The 13,385-nt window shown below is 41.1% G+C and overlaps 1 protein-coding gene across 3 annotated transcripts in view; it reads right to left on the reverse strand.

Moving 5' to 3' along the window:
- SLC12A1 (solute carrier family 12 member 1) overlaps positions 1-13,385 on the reverse strand; it is a 197,411-nt gene that overhangs the window by 121,520 nt on the left and 62,506 nt on the right. For all 3 annotated transcript variants that reach the window (XM_056572280.1, XM_056572281.1, XM_056572282.1), the window contains exons 6-10: positions 12,870-13,009; positions 11,644-11,754; positions 3,279-3,390; positions 2,634-2,761; positions 682-766 (exon numbers count right to left, since the gene is read on the reverse strand). In XM_056572280.1, the coding sequence (XP_056428255.1) occupies positions 682-766; positions 2,634-2,761; positions 3,279-3,390; positions 11,644-11,754; positions 12,870-13,009 (576 nt within the window). The remainder of the gene's footprint in view (positions 1-681; positions 767-2,633; positions 2,762-3,278; positions 3,391-11,643; positions 11,755-12,869; positions 13,010-13,385) is intronic.

The following is a 13,385-nucleotide window of genomic DNA, read 5'->3' on the forward strand; positions in this document are numbered from 1 at the left end:
ATCATTTATCGGCGGCACATCACCTATTACATGGGAAGATGTGCAGCCGACAAATGAGGATTTGATGATTTTGACCCATCAAAGTGTCGCAATGAGTGTTTGCTCATTCATAGGCTGATTACTGGGCCTATTACAGAAGGTTATCTCAGCCTGTTAGGCTGACAGTCACCTAATGTAGTAGAACCCTTAGGCTATGTTTACACAATGGAATTTCCTTTTGGAATTCTGCAGAAGAATTCTGTACACACATTCCGCTGCTACAGAGTCCCATAGATTTCAATGGAATTCTGCTGCACTGTGCACTGGCGGAATCTCTACATCAAATGTTCACATGGAATTGCATTGCAGTCTATGAGAAGGTGCATTTCCGAGCAGTCCTTGTGCCGCCATGTTCTGCCGGTGCTCCGCTGTTGGTGGAATGTCCGCACCGAAATTTTCTTTGCGGATATTTCAACGTGTGAACATAGCCTTAGCGTAGAAAGATTTAACAGCCTGAGCCACTGATATATCTGCCTGGTACATCTGAAAACTGTCTGTCTAAGTTTGCAATGTGAAAGAATTTGAGAAGTAATAGTAAATCCCCCCTATTGTTTTTATAATAACAATTATAAGTCCTATTACTGTGATTAACTTTTGAGATAGAACATTTAAATATGATAACAGATAAATATTGTCACTCACCTGTGCAAATAGCTACTCCTAAATAAGCAATAGTAGTGATTAAGATGGCCAGCATGGTTCCCTTTGGAATAGCATCTTGTGGATCCTGACAAATAAATACATTGATTTAGGAGATTTTGTTGTTTTTTTTTAAAGAAAATTTAACGAATTTGTGTGTTTTCACCACCTTTCACATTTTTGTGACTTCCATTTTTTGAAGGACTTTCTGTCATAATTTATGGAAAACTTTAACTTAAAGGGGTTATCCAGGGAAAAACTTTTTTTTAATATGTATATCAACTGGCTCCAGAAAGTTAAACAGATTTGTAAATTACATCTATTAAAAAATCTTAATCCTTTCAGTACTTATCAGCTGCTGAAGTTGAGTTGTTCTTTTCTGTGTCTCTTTGATGACATCTGTTTAGGGAACTGTCCAGAGTAGAAGCAAATCCCCATAGCAAACCTCTTCTACTCTGTGCAGTTCCCAAGACAAGCAGAGATGTCAGCACAGAGCACTGTTGCCCGACAGAAAAGAACAAACCAACTTCAGCAGCTGATAATTATTGGAAGGATTACGATTTTTTATTAGAAGTAATTTACAAATCTGTTTAACTTTTTGGAGCCAGTTGATTAAAAAAAAAGGTTTTCTCCTGGATTACCCCTTTAAGTGTTTATGATATATATATTTTTTAATACATAGAGAAAGCAGTCCTAAAAGCAATAAAAAAAAAAAAATAACAGTTGCATAAATGCCATATATTTATATTTGTGTTACTTTTTGGAACATTTATTGAATAAAACTATTATTTAAAAAAAAAAAAATTATTTGTTTTATTTTGTGATTTATATGTAATTTATATGATAGTTGGTTATTGTTAAATAGAAAAGATGGATTACTTTTAAAAAAAATCACAATTTCTGTTTGGCTCATTGAATTGGGGGCAGAGCTGGACCTTCTTTATGATGTCCATATGTCTTAAAGTGAATCTCTCAGCTCTATATAATGCTCAGTGCTTAAGTTTCAAAAAAGGCTGTGTGGGCCAGAGGATTCATGCCTCCCTCCTCTATCCCTCTCTGCCTTGACTGATTCACATGCATGGCTCAGTGCTGGAATTCAAGCAGAGAGGGGTGGAAGAAAGAGAGAAACATACATGCTGCACTTGGCACAGCCTCTTTGATACTCAAGCTCTGAGCATGACATAGAGCTGACAGATGCACTCTAATACGACATATGGCTGGGTGTTTCAACCTTAGCGGTCCATTTATTGCTTTTCATGGATACAGAGACAGGAAAAAAGTGAATAATTAAAAGTACAGGAAGAGTCTTAATACATTTGGGATATGGTCCCTTTAACAGACTGTCACAAAAATGTATTCACAGAACATACTTTACACGTTTGCTGTTGGGTAAAAGAAAAACATATGTAGATGCATCTCTTCCAGTCAGGATAAACTTGTGCTAACAAATCTTCGTTATACTACTTTGAATGCTGTTTTCTATGTCATTTTTTTGTGTATTTTACATGCTACACCATCGGCTTCAAGTGCTTTCACACATCCCCAACGTAGCCATAGGCTTCAAAAGGTCAAACATAATCTACCTCGTACTATGTCTGCTCTGCTAATACTGCTTTTACACTGGTATACGTTTAAGAGATAGGAAAATATACACAACAAATGGAAAAGTGTGCTTTTTAGTCCCTTAAATAAAATTTAAATTGGCATCAAACAGACCAAACATAAGCACTTGGTCTGGTCTTTTGACGCTATGGCATGGGCACACCCTATGTATGTTTGCATAGCTTTTTTAATAGTATTCTGATGTATACCTGTGGTGGGCCCCAAAAGAATTATAGGAATAGGGCCTGAAAAAGGATTTGTGCCTTTGAACCTCAGTGGCTGCTTCACTATTTCCTACATTATGTATGGATAATTTTGGGTCACCAAGTATATCCAGATTTTACAGAATGTACCTCCAAATCTCCTGAGATGTTTGCCCCTGCAAGAATTCCTGTAGCTGCTGGGAAGAAAATAGCGAAGACAGAGAAAAAGCCTTCGCCATTCCTGAAGTCTGGACCAAAGTTCTCAGCAAATATCGAAGCTAAAATAAAAAGAGTTAATGTTTATTAACCTGCAATGTCTCCGCATAAAGATAGCGATCAGTAGACTGCAGGTAGGAGAGAGAGCTAAGTAACCCATAAACTGGATTTAGTCATATCTGTTAAAATGTACGAATTCACGGCTATGTATTTTTGTCTATGACCAGTTCTATATAGACTACAGTTAGTATCTACTTGCTGCCATAAAAGTATTTATGGTTATAATCTATATTGAGCCCAATGATCCCATAAGCCCTTAAGACTTTAAAACATCTAAATAGCCACAATGTTATGTTGATGTTTCTATTAATCACAGTTCACACAGTCTGCAATACGGCATGAAACTGCAAGGACAATTCTAGCTGTAAGAAATGTCTATGGTAGTCATTGATCACTAGCTGATAGGAGTAGCACTGCCGTTCAGTGGTGGGGACTGAAGTCCGGTGTCATAAGAACCTGTATACTTTCATAGCTACATCAATATATTCATCTTTACACAGGAACATTCAACCATTTCACCTTGATAGTTAAAGAATCCTTTTGCTCTCTTCTCTTCTGTGGTTTCGATAACAGTTCCGATAAAAAAGTTGGCAATGGCAATGAGGAGTATAACCAACAATCCAACTTGAGCCTTAAGAAAAAAAAGACATTACTATGTAAGATGATAAAGTGGCATCGCAGCATTCCCATAAGGCAGTGTAATGTGTATGATGCCATGTCTTCAGACTGTGATAAATGGCGTATTATACAAAATGATCAATAACAGTGAATGAATAACGTTACTTAAATTCTAACAAAAGCAAGCTGAACATTTCCGGTGACATATACTATAACACTGCGCTAAGGGTTTAACCCCTTCATGACCCAGCCCATTTTCACCTTCATGACCTGGGCATTTTTTGAAAATCTGACCACTGTCACTTTAAACATTAATAACTCTGGAATGCTTTTACTTATCATTCTGATTCCGAGATTGTTTTTTCGTGACATATTCTAATTTATGTTATTGGTAAAATTTCACTGATATTTGTATCCTTGTCCAGTTCAGTTTTGAAGTGGATTTGAAGGGCCTTCATATTATAAATAGCCCATAAATGACCCCATTATAAAAACTGCACCCCCCAAAGTATTCAAAATGACATTCAGTAAGTGTTTTAACCCTTTAGATGTTTCACAGGAATAGCAGCAAAGTGAAGGAGAAAATTCTAAATCTTCATTTTTTACACTCGCATTTTCTTGTAGACCCAATTTTTTAATTTTTACAAGGGGTAAAAGGAGAGAAATCACCCTAAAATTTGTAACCCAATTTCTCTCGAGTAAGGAAATACCTCATATGCGTATGTAAAGTGTTCGGTGGGCGCAGTAGAGGGCTCAGAAGGGAAGGAGCGACAGTGGGATTTTGGAGAGTGAGTTTTTCTGAAAGGGTTTTTGGGGGGCATGTCCCATTTAGGAAGCCCCTATGGTGCCAGAACAGTGGACCCCCCCCCACATGTGACCCCATTTTGGAAACTATACCCCTCATGGAATTTAATAAGGGGTGCAGTGAGCATTTACACCCCACTGGCGTTTGACAGATATTTGAAACAGTGGACTGTGCAAATCAAAAATTTTATTTTTCATTTTCACAGACCACTGTTCCAAAAATCTGTCATACACCAGTGGGGTGTAAATGCTCACTGCACCCCTTATTAAATTCCGTGAGGGGTGTAGTTTCCAAAATGGGGTCACATATGGATATTTATTGTTTTGCGTTTGTCAGAACTGCTGTAACAATCAGCCACCCCTGTGCAAATCGCCTCAAATGTACATGGCGCACTCTCCCTTCTGGGCCTTGTTGTGCGCCCCCAGAGCACTTTGCGCCCACATATGGGGTATCTCCGTAGTCGGGAGAAATTGCGTTACAAATTTTGGGGGTCTTTTTTCCCTTTTACCTCTTGTGAAAATGAAAAGTATAGGGCAACACCAGCATGTCAGTGTAAAAAATTTATTTTTTTACACTAACATGCTGGTGTAGACCCCAACTTCACCTTTTCATAAGGGGTTAAAGAAGAAAAAGCCCCCCAAAATTTGTAAGGCAATTTCTCCCGAGTACGGCGATACCCCATATGTGTCCCAAAACTGTTGCCCTGAAATACGACAGGGCTCCAAAGTGAGAGACCGCCATGCGCATTTGAGGCCTGAATTAGGGATTTGCATAGGGGTATTCTATGCCAATGATTCCCAAACAGGGTGCCTCCAGCTGTTGCAAAACTCCCAGCATGCCTGGACAGTCAATGGCTGTCTGGCAATACTGGGAGTTATTATTTTGCAACAGCTGGAGGCTCCGTTTTGGAAACAGTAGCGTACCAGACGTTTTTCATTTTTTGGGGGGAGGGGGGCTGTGTAGGGGTATGTGTATATGTAGTGTTTTTTACTTTTTATTTTAGGTTAGTGTTAGTGTAGTGTAGTGTTTTTAGGGTACAGTCACATGGGCAGAGGTTCACAGCAAGTTTGCCGCTGGAAGTTTGAGCTGCAGCGCAAAATTTGCGCCATCTCAAACTTGCAGCACTCACTGTAAACCTCCGCCCATGTGAGTGTACATCCAGCTGTTGCAAACTCCGAGCATGCCCTTTGGCTGTCCGTGCATGCTGGGAGTTGTAGTTTTGCAACAGCTGGATGAACGCTGGTTTGGAAACACTAAGTTAAGTAATAAACTTTCAAGTGTTTTGCAACCAAACTTAGTGTTTTCAAACCAGTGTGCCTCCAGCTGTTGCAAAACTACAACTCCCAGCATGCATGGTCTGTCAGTGCATGCTGAGAGTTATAGTTTTGCAACAATTGCAACAGCTGGAGGCACTAAGGTAGGAAACGGACAATGTTTCCCAACTAGTGTGCCTCCAGTTGTTGCAAAACTACAACTCCCAGCATGCCCAGACTGCCCAGGCATGCTGGAAGTTGTAGTTCGGCAATATCTGAAGGATCAGATGTTGCCGAACTACAACTTCCAGCATGCTTGGGCAGTCTGGGCATGCTGGGAGTTGTAGTTTTGCAACATCTGGAGGTCCACAGTTTGGAGACCACTGTATAATGGTCTCCAATCTGTGCTCTTCCAGATGTTAGAGAACTACAACTCCCAGCATGCCTGGACAGACTGAGCATGCTGAGATTTGTAGTTTTGCAACATCTGGAAGAGCACAGATTGGAGACCATTATGCAGTGGTCTCCAAACTGTGGACCTCCAGATGTTGCAAAACTACAACTCCCAGCATGCCCAGAAAGCCAAAGGCTGTCTGGGTATGCTGGGAGTTGCAGTTTTGAAACTCTCAGAGGCAGCAGTGAGATCGCTTTACGGCGATCTCACTGCTGCCAATGAAGATGCCGCACTGCTGCCGGAAACTCACCTCCGGGACGCAGCGCAGCCAGGACCGCATGGAGGACGCTGGGACCGCCGGGACCGCTCGGGACACCGCTCGGACGGGTAAGTGACGCCGGGGGACGGGTCAGGGACACTTAGCAGAGCGGTGTGTGTCCCGATCCCCGTGATCGGGACTCACACACCGCGCTGCTAAGTATTTTCATAGCGAAACGCTGCTATCAGCTAGTCAGATTTGACCAGCTGATAGCAGCGATCGCCTGGGGGGGGGGGGGGGGATGAAACCCCCCGTGGTCGCACGGTAAGATGGCTGCCGCGAGTAGCGGCAGTAATGTTCATGACGTACCTGTATGTCATGGGTCGGGAACACCTTGCCACCCATGACGTACAGGTATGTCATAGGTCGGGAAGGGGTTAAAGGGGTACTCCGGCGCTAAGACATCTTATCCCCTATCCAAAGGGACCCCCGTGATCTTTCATGCCGCACCCCGTTAGAATCAGCCCCAGGAGCGTGCTCGCTCCGGGTCTGATTACTGGCGATCACGGGGACGGAGCATAGTGATGTCAAGGCTCTGCCCCGTGTGACGTCACGCTCCGCCCCCTCACGGGGGCGGAGCGTGATGTCACACGGGGGCGGAGCCATGACGTCACTATGCTCCGTCCCTGTGAACGTCCCGGAGCTGGCTCCTGGGGCTGATTCTAACGGGGTGCAGCGTGGAAGATCACAGCGGCGGGACCCCCACGATCAGGGATAAGATGTCTTAGCGCCGGAGTACCCCTTTAAAGGGGTACTCCGGTGGAAAACTATTTTTTTCAAATCAACTGGGGCCAGAAAGTTATACAGATTTGTAAATTACTTCTATTAAAAAAAAATGGAATCCTTCCAGCACGTATTAGCTGCTGTATACTACAGAGGAAGTTGAGTTGCTCTTTTCTGTCTGACCACAGTGCTCTCTGCTGACACCTCTGTCCATGTCAGGAACTGTCTGGAGCAGCAGATATCTGCTATGGGGATTTGCTCCTATTCTGGACAGTTCCTGACATGGACAGAAAGGTGCATTCAGACTTTCATTTAAATCAATGGTACTTTTGATGGATCCATTACTAACTGTGACAGATTGGTTTCTTTTCATTTTTCCATTAAAATGAAAGAATAAAACAACAAAAAGCTTGGCACAGATGTTAAAAAAGGCCCTTAATGATGTTACTACTACTTATCATTTACTGCTCTTTCATTATTTGAAAAAAAGAGGTTCTTCAGCAGCTGCAGTGAGTATTCCATAGTGCAGTTACTTCGGGGCTGCTGGAGACCTTCTTTTTCAAAAGAAATCAATCAATCAATCAATCATGGGCAAGAACCTTTCCCTTACTCTTGGAAAGGAGATTCTGCAGTAGCCGAGGTGTGTATTATAAGGAATAATTTACCTTATTTTCTACATTTTAAGAATATTAGAAAACACAGCAAATATTTATCTCCGCAGTAAATGTTTCTCAGGACAAATTGTTTGAATCCCAGGATTGTTTCTGCAATTGGAGTCAACTATAAGATGAATAGTATAAATGTCCTGGTGCAATCAACAAAGACATTTTGATACATTGCAATAATAAAAATACAGAAAAATGTCATTTGTTGATGTATTTTTATGATTTCTTTTATCCAATTGTCTATTTATTTATTACCTTTTGCATTATACATTTTTTGTGCCCTTAAAGGTAGCACATATTTTAAAGGCAGCATAGAATCTGCGGATGTTAATACTATATTTCAAGTACTGTAAGACTTCAACGGTTTTTTTTTTCAGATCAGTCAGTTATCCCTCAATACAACTGCACACAATTTTTATGGTTACATATTGCTAAAATAATAATATGTCTCATATCCCATACTAGTCTGTGAACATGGCTCACAAAGTGGTTCACAAATGATAATCTGTTTTCTAAATAACTACATACATTTTATTTTACATAATAAAACCCACTTTTCATATTTAGTTTGCAAACATATGCCCCAACAGACCATAGAGATGACTGGGCCCCACTAGTGGAGAAATATCTAGTCAATACTAAAAATACACTGCTCAAAAAAATAAAGGGAACACTAAGATAACACGTCCTAGATCTGAATGAATGAACTAATCGCATGAAATACTTTCATCTTTACATAGTTGAATGTGCTGACAACAAAATCACACAAAAATTATCAATGGAAATCAAATTTATCAACCCATGGAGGTCTGGATATGGAGTCACACTCAAAATCAAAGTGGAAAATCACACTACAGGCTGATCCAACTTTGATGTAATGTCCTTAAAACAAGTCAAAATGAGGCTCAGTAATGTGTGTGTGGCCTCCACGTGCCCGTATGAGCTCCCTACAATGCCTGGGCATGCTCCTGATGAGGTAGTGGATGGTCTCCTGACGGATGTCCTCCAGACCTGGACTATAGCATCTGACAACTCCTGGACAGTCTGTGGTGCAACATGGCGTTGGTGGATGGAGCGAGACATGATGTCCCAGATGTGCTCAATCGGATTCAGGTCTGGGGAACGGGCGGGCCAGTCCATAGCATCAATGCCTTCCTCTTGCAGGAACTGCTGACACACTCCAGCCACATGAGGTCTAGCATTGTCTTGCATTAGGAGGAACCCAGGGCCAACCACACCAGCATATGGTCAGATTACCTCTGGCAAGCACTTGGAGGGCTGTGTGGCCCCCCAAAGTAATGCCACCCCACACCATTGCTGACCCACCGCCAAACTGGTCATGCTGGAGGATGTTGCAGGCAGCAGAACGTTCTTCATGGCATCTCCAGACTCTGCCACGTCTGTCACATGTGCTCAGTGTGAACCTGCTTTCATCTGTGAAGAGGACAGGGTGCCAGTGGCAAATTTGCCAATCTTGATGTTCTCTGGCAAATGCAAAACATCCTACAGAGTGTTGGGCTGTAAGCCCCCACCTGTGGACATCGGGCCCTCATACCACCCTCATGGAGTCTGTTTCTGACCGTTTGAGTGGACACTTGCACATTTGTGGCCTGCTGGAGGTCATTTTGCAGGGCTCTGGTAGTGCTCCTCCTTCTCCTCCTTGCCCAAAGGTGGAGGTAGCAGTCCTGCTGCTGGGTTGTGGCCCTCCCATGGCCTCCTCCACATCTCCTGATGTACTGGCCTGTCTCCTGGTAGCGCCTCCATGCTCTGGACACTACGCTGACAGACACAGTAAACCTTCTTGCCACAGCTCACATTGATGTGCCATCTTGGATGAGCTGCACTACCTGAGCCACTTGTGTGGGTTGTAGACTCCATCTCATGCTACCACTAGAGTGAAAGCACTGCCAGCATTCAAAAGTGACCAAAACATCAGCCAGGAAGCATAGGAACAAGATAAGTGGTCTGTGGTCACCACCTGCAGAACCACTCCTTTATTGGGGGTGTCTTGCTAATTGCCTATAATTTCCACCTGTTGTCTGTTCCATTTGCACAACAGCATGTGACATTGATTGTCAGTCAGTGTTGCTTCCTGAGTGGACAGTGTGATTTCACAGAAGTGTGATTGACTTGGGGTTACATTGTGTTGTTTAAGTGTTCCCTTTATTTTTTTGAGCAGTGTATATCAAACATTTACTTTCAATTGTCATCCAAATCCAGAATGACTTGAAAGTAAATAGTAATACTATATCTAGATTGTTATTGTATAATGTTATTGGGGATGGCAGGGGCACTTGGGTTAAAAAAATGGAACTCTCTTAGTAAGATGATCAGCTAATTAACTAGGGGTTCTTCAACCACAATGGCCCTCATTTACTATTGCAAACCTGACATGTTTTTTTCTGGTTGTGCGCCAGATTCTGTCGCATTGTGCCAGAAATTCTGTCTGCGACAGAATTTGCGCCATAATTGAAAAAACCCGACTAACTCTCCATTTTACTAAGAAAACCTGAAACGGGGGCGTGTCCCCGACATTTTCACAAAAACCCAACATATTGGTTTATAAGGTTTCCACAGAAAATGTGGTGGATTTGAGCTGAGGAAAACCAGACAGATCAGAGCATGTGTAAAAAAAGCAAAATGTAGGGAAAGTGGAAAATGTAGGGAAACCTTAGTAAATACTGTGGAAAATAAATTGTAGAGAATTAAAACCCACAAAGAAACCTACACAACACTCTTAGTCAATGAGGGCCAATATGTGTTATTGAATGTTGTTGCTTTGTATTTGTTTTTTATAAAACACACACATTCATCCATGTAACATTTGTTTCTGATGCACACTTACAGCCTTTCTCAAGCAATGCTACAAATGGGCAGCAGAAACATTGCATAAGTGAATAAACTACACATTTTTGTCACTGAATTGGAGATCGGTTGGATCCTTTGTTTTTCTGGCTATCTCTATAGCCTTTGACCATGTGACCAGGGCTGAGAATTTCAACTATGCACCTGTTTCATCAGTTTTCATCATTTGGTTTGTGCTGCTTCTCCTTGGTTTTGTTATCTATCTATCTATCTTTCTATCTATCTACAGAAATACAAATAACGAAGCAGCACAGTCCTATGCTAGAAAGGAGCGGGTGCCAGCAGCAGTAGTCAGCCCAGGTCCGGAGCTGTGTAGATAGATCAAGCATAAGCAATAAGTCTGCAGCACTCCAAGGCAAGATTAAAGGTGAAAAAAGTGGCGTTTATTCCGTCCAAATGGAACCATTTTCAAGCATTGGGCGACCGAAACGTTGCACTTTATTGGATGGAATAAACACCACTTTTTTCACCTTTAATCTTGCCTTGGAGTGCTGCACACTTATTGTTTATGCTTGATCTATCTATCTATCTATTTAAATAGAAGTAGCACATCCAAAAGAGAAAAATGTAAATAAATGATGGAGAGGGGTGCATGCATGCACAGAAATGCAGTTACCAGGTCCATCACAACAGTAAATGGAGAGACAGCTTTATCATTGATAATATAATCTATTTCAGTGTATTTAAGGTATGCATATATTGTAATGTAATTGAATATTAATGAAAAAAAAACGTTTATATAAAAGACAACACTATAGGATGAAATAGTCATACTCTGTTGTTCCTCTGTAAGTAGATGAGTTAGGTAACTACAATAGTTAAGTCAGAATTTTATGATCCATTTGTAGCTTATTTCTAAGAAAAAACACTCTTGATGCAAAGTTCACATTACGAGATGTCCCCTGAGATGACTTTCAGTAGAATACTGCAATAGTTTATAAATAAACCTTAACCTGCTCTGATTTTATGATGTGGCCATCATTCCATAATGGCCTAGAGAGCTACAGACTGATAAGACCATCATCGTCACTCCTTGCCATAATTCGGGCACTGTTTTCAGGTGTGGGACAGATCAATGAGAAACCATTCCTTTACACATGTATGTAAATAATATGACACATAAGGACAAATCATACTAAGCATCTCCATTACCACTGTTGTAATGTGTTCGGCTTTAGTAAAGTAGATAAAATTCCTATACAATTCCATGTATTCCCACAGTGTTGCAGTTCGTCGCCTTACCTTTGCTTCCCATTCCATGCCAGCGACGGAGATGCCGAGCAGTAGGATTACTGTTATAGTCCCCACAATCCTTATATCATTCATTTCATCCACCATGATTGCATCATTGTCCTGTTGTGAAAGAAGTGAACTATTTACCAAGCTTTTACTAAATCTTGGCACTGTTATAGGCATTGTCAATCATCCATACACAATTGACCCATACTTTGCAGACTTTCTGTAACATTCTTTCTGCGGACTTTCCAACAGTATTGCTAAAACAAACATTGGCACCGCCGCTGCTAAAACCAACTACTTTACTGCGTATTTGGTCCTTTCACGTGTTACTTACTCGTTTTGAACTGAACAAGGGCTTTAAGCTTTAGCTCAGAGAAGGAATTGCATAAAGAGGTTTTCCCACAGGATAGGGGATACGTGTATAATTGTGGGACAACACTTTCAAGTTCCTGACCATAAATAAGAAGTGAGCTGATTAATGCAGTTACATGTCAAAAGTTTTAAATGGTTGGGGTCTTAGTGCTGAGACCCCCACGATCACTAGAACGAGTGGAAAGAAGCATGCAATAGCGTCCTTTACTCCCTGGCTTACGGCAATCTGTCCAGCTTCACTAGATATCTCCATAGACATATAATGGCGCTGCTCAACCCTCTTCTCATTCTAATGATCGTGGGGATCTCAGCACTGAGACCCTGAGAGATCAAAATGGTTGACATGTCTATGTGACAGATTGATAAATCTGGGCCATGAGTCTACATATTTTCTTACAATATCCAAGCTTGAAATGTTATTGCGATTCACTGCCCCCACATACACACACAACTTTTAAGTCCTTTGTAATGATCTAAAGAAAATATGAATTTTTATTTGATTTATTTATTCTAGGAGAATGAGATGAGGCCTACTCTATAAAAGGTTTAGCAGGTGCATAAAATACAAACACGAACAGGGGCATAAGTCTAAATGTTTATAATAGATTTTAAAGGCAAATATATTGCCCTTTTTATCACATTGAAAACAGCAGCAGTCTGTCATTATCTTTGATGTAAGTCAAGAAGGGCAAGAAGGTGGAACATCTACTGGCAGAAGCTGGAAGGAAGTGATCAAGAATACCATAATAAAGCAATATATTCCAATTGTTTATTACCACTCAGAATCATTAACTAGGTAAGTAATTCTAGTAAGCCGAAATACTTAAAACACATTTTCCAAGGGTCATAGTATTCACCTTTAAAAGATCCACAACTGTTTCTGAGAAACCAACCACGTACATAGCAACAGCTACAGCATTGGCAAAAGCAAAAATAAGTCCAATGGATCCACCAAATTCTGGTCCCAGGCTTCTGGAGATAAGATAATACGCTCCACCTAAAAGAGCAAAAAACTTCATTTAGCACATAGATACTTTTGAGATTTTAGTTGATGTCACTCGAATTGTCAATTTTATGAACAGACTTCAGAATATGGATGTAGGGACCAGAATGGGAGTTGTAAACAATTTGTATGCATAAAGCATTAAAGTGGTTGTCTTCTTTGGGCAATGCCAACTTTTTAGAAGGATCTCTTGACAATAAGATGAAAACAGTGTCCTACTTGTAGAACCTCCAAAGACCAGCTATAATCTGTGATCAAATCTGATCAAGTGCAGCACCACCACAGGAGAAACTGAGAATTACAGTGTCCATACAAGTCATATATTTGTGTATTACAGGACAGAACAGGTCCTCCAGATCAAGAGACGTTC

This window comes from Hyla sarda, chromosome 4, assembly GCF_029499605.1.
Source record: "Hyla sarda isolate aHylSar1 chromosome 4, aHylSar1.hap1, whole genome shotgun sequence".
Taxonomy (NCBI): domain Eukaryota; kingdom Metazoa; phylum Chordata; class Amphibia; order Anura; family Hylidae; genus Hyla; species Hyla sarda.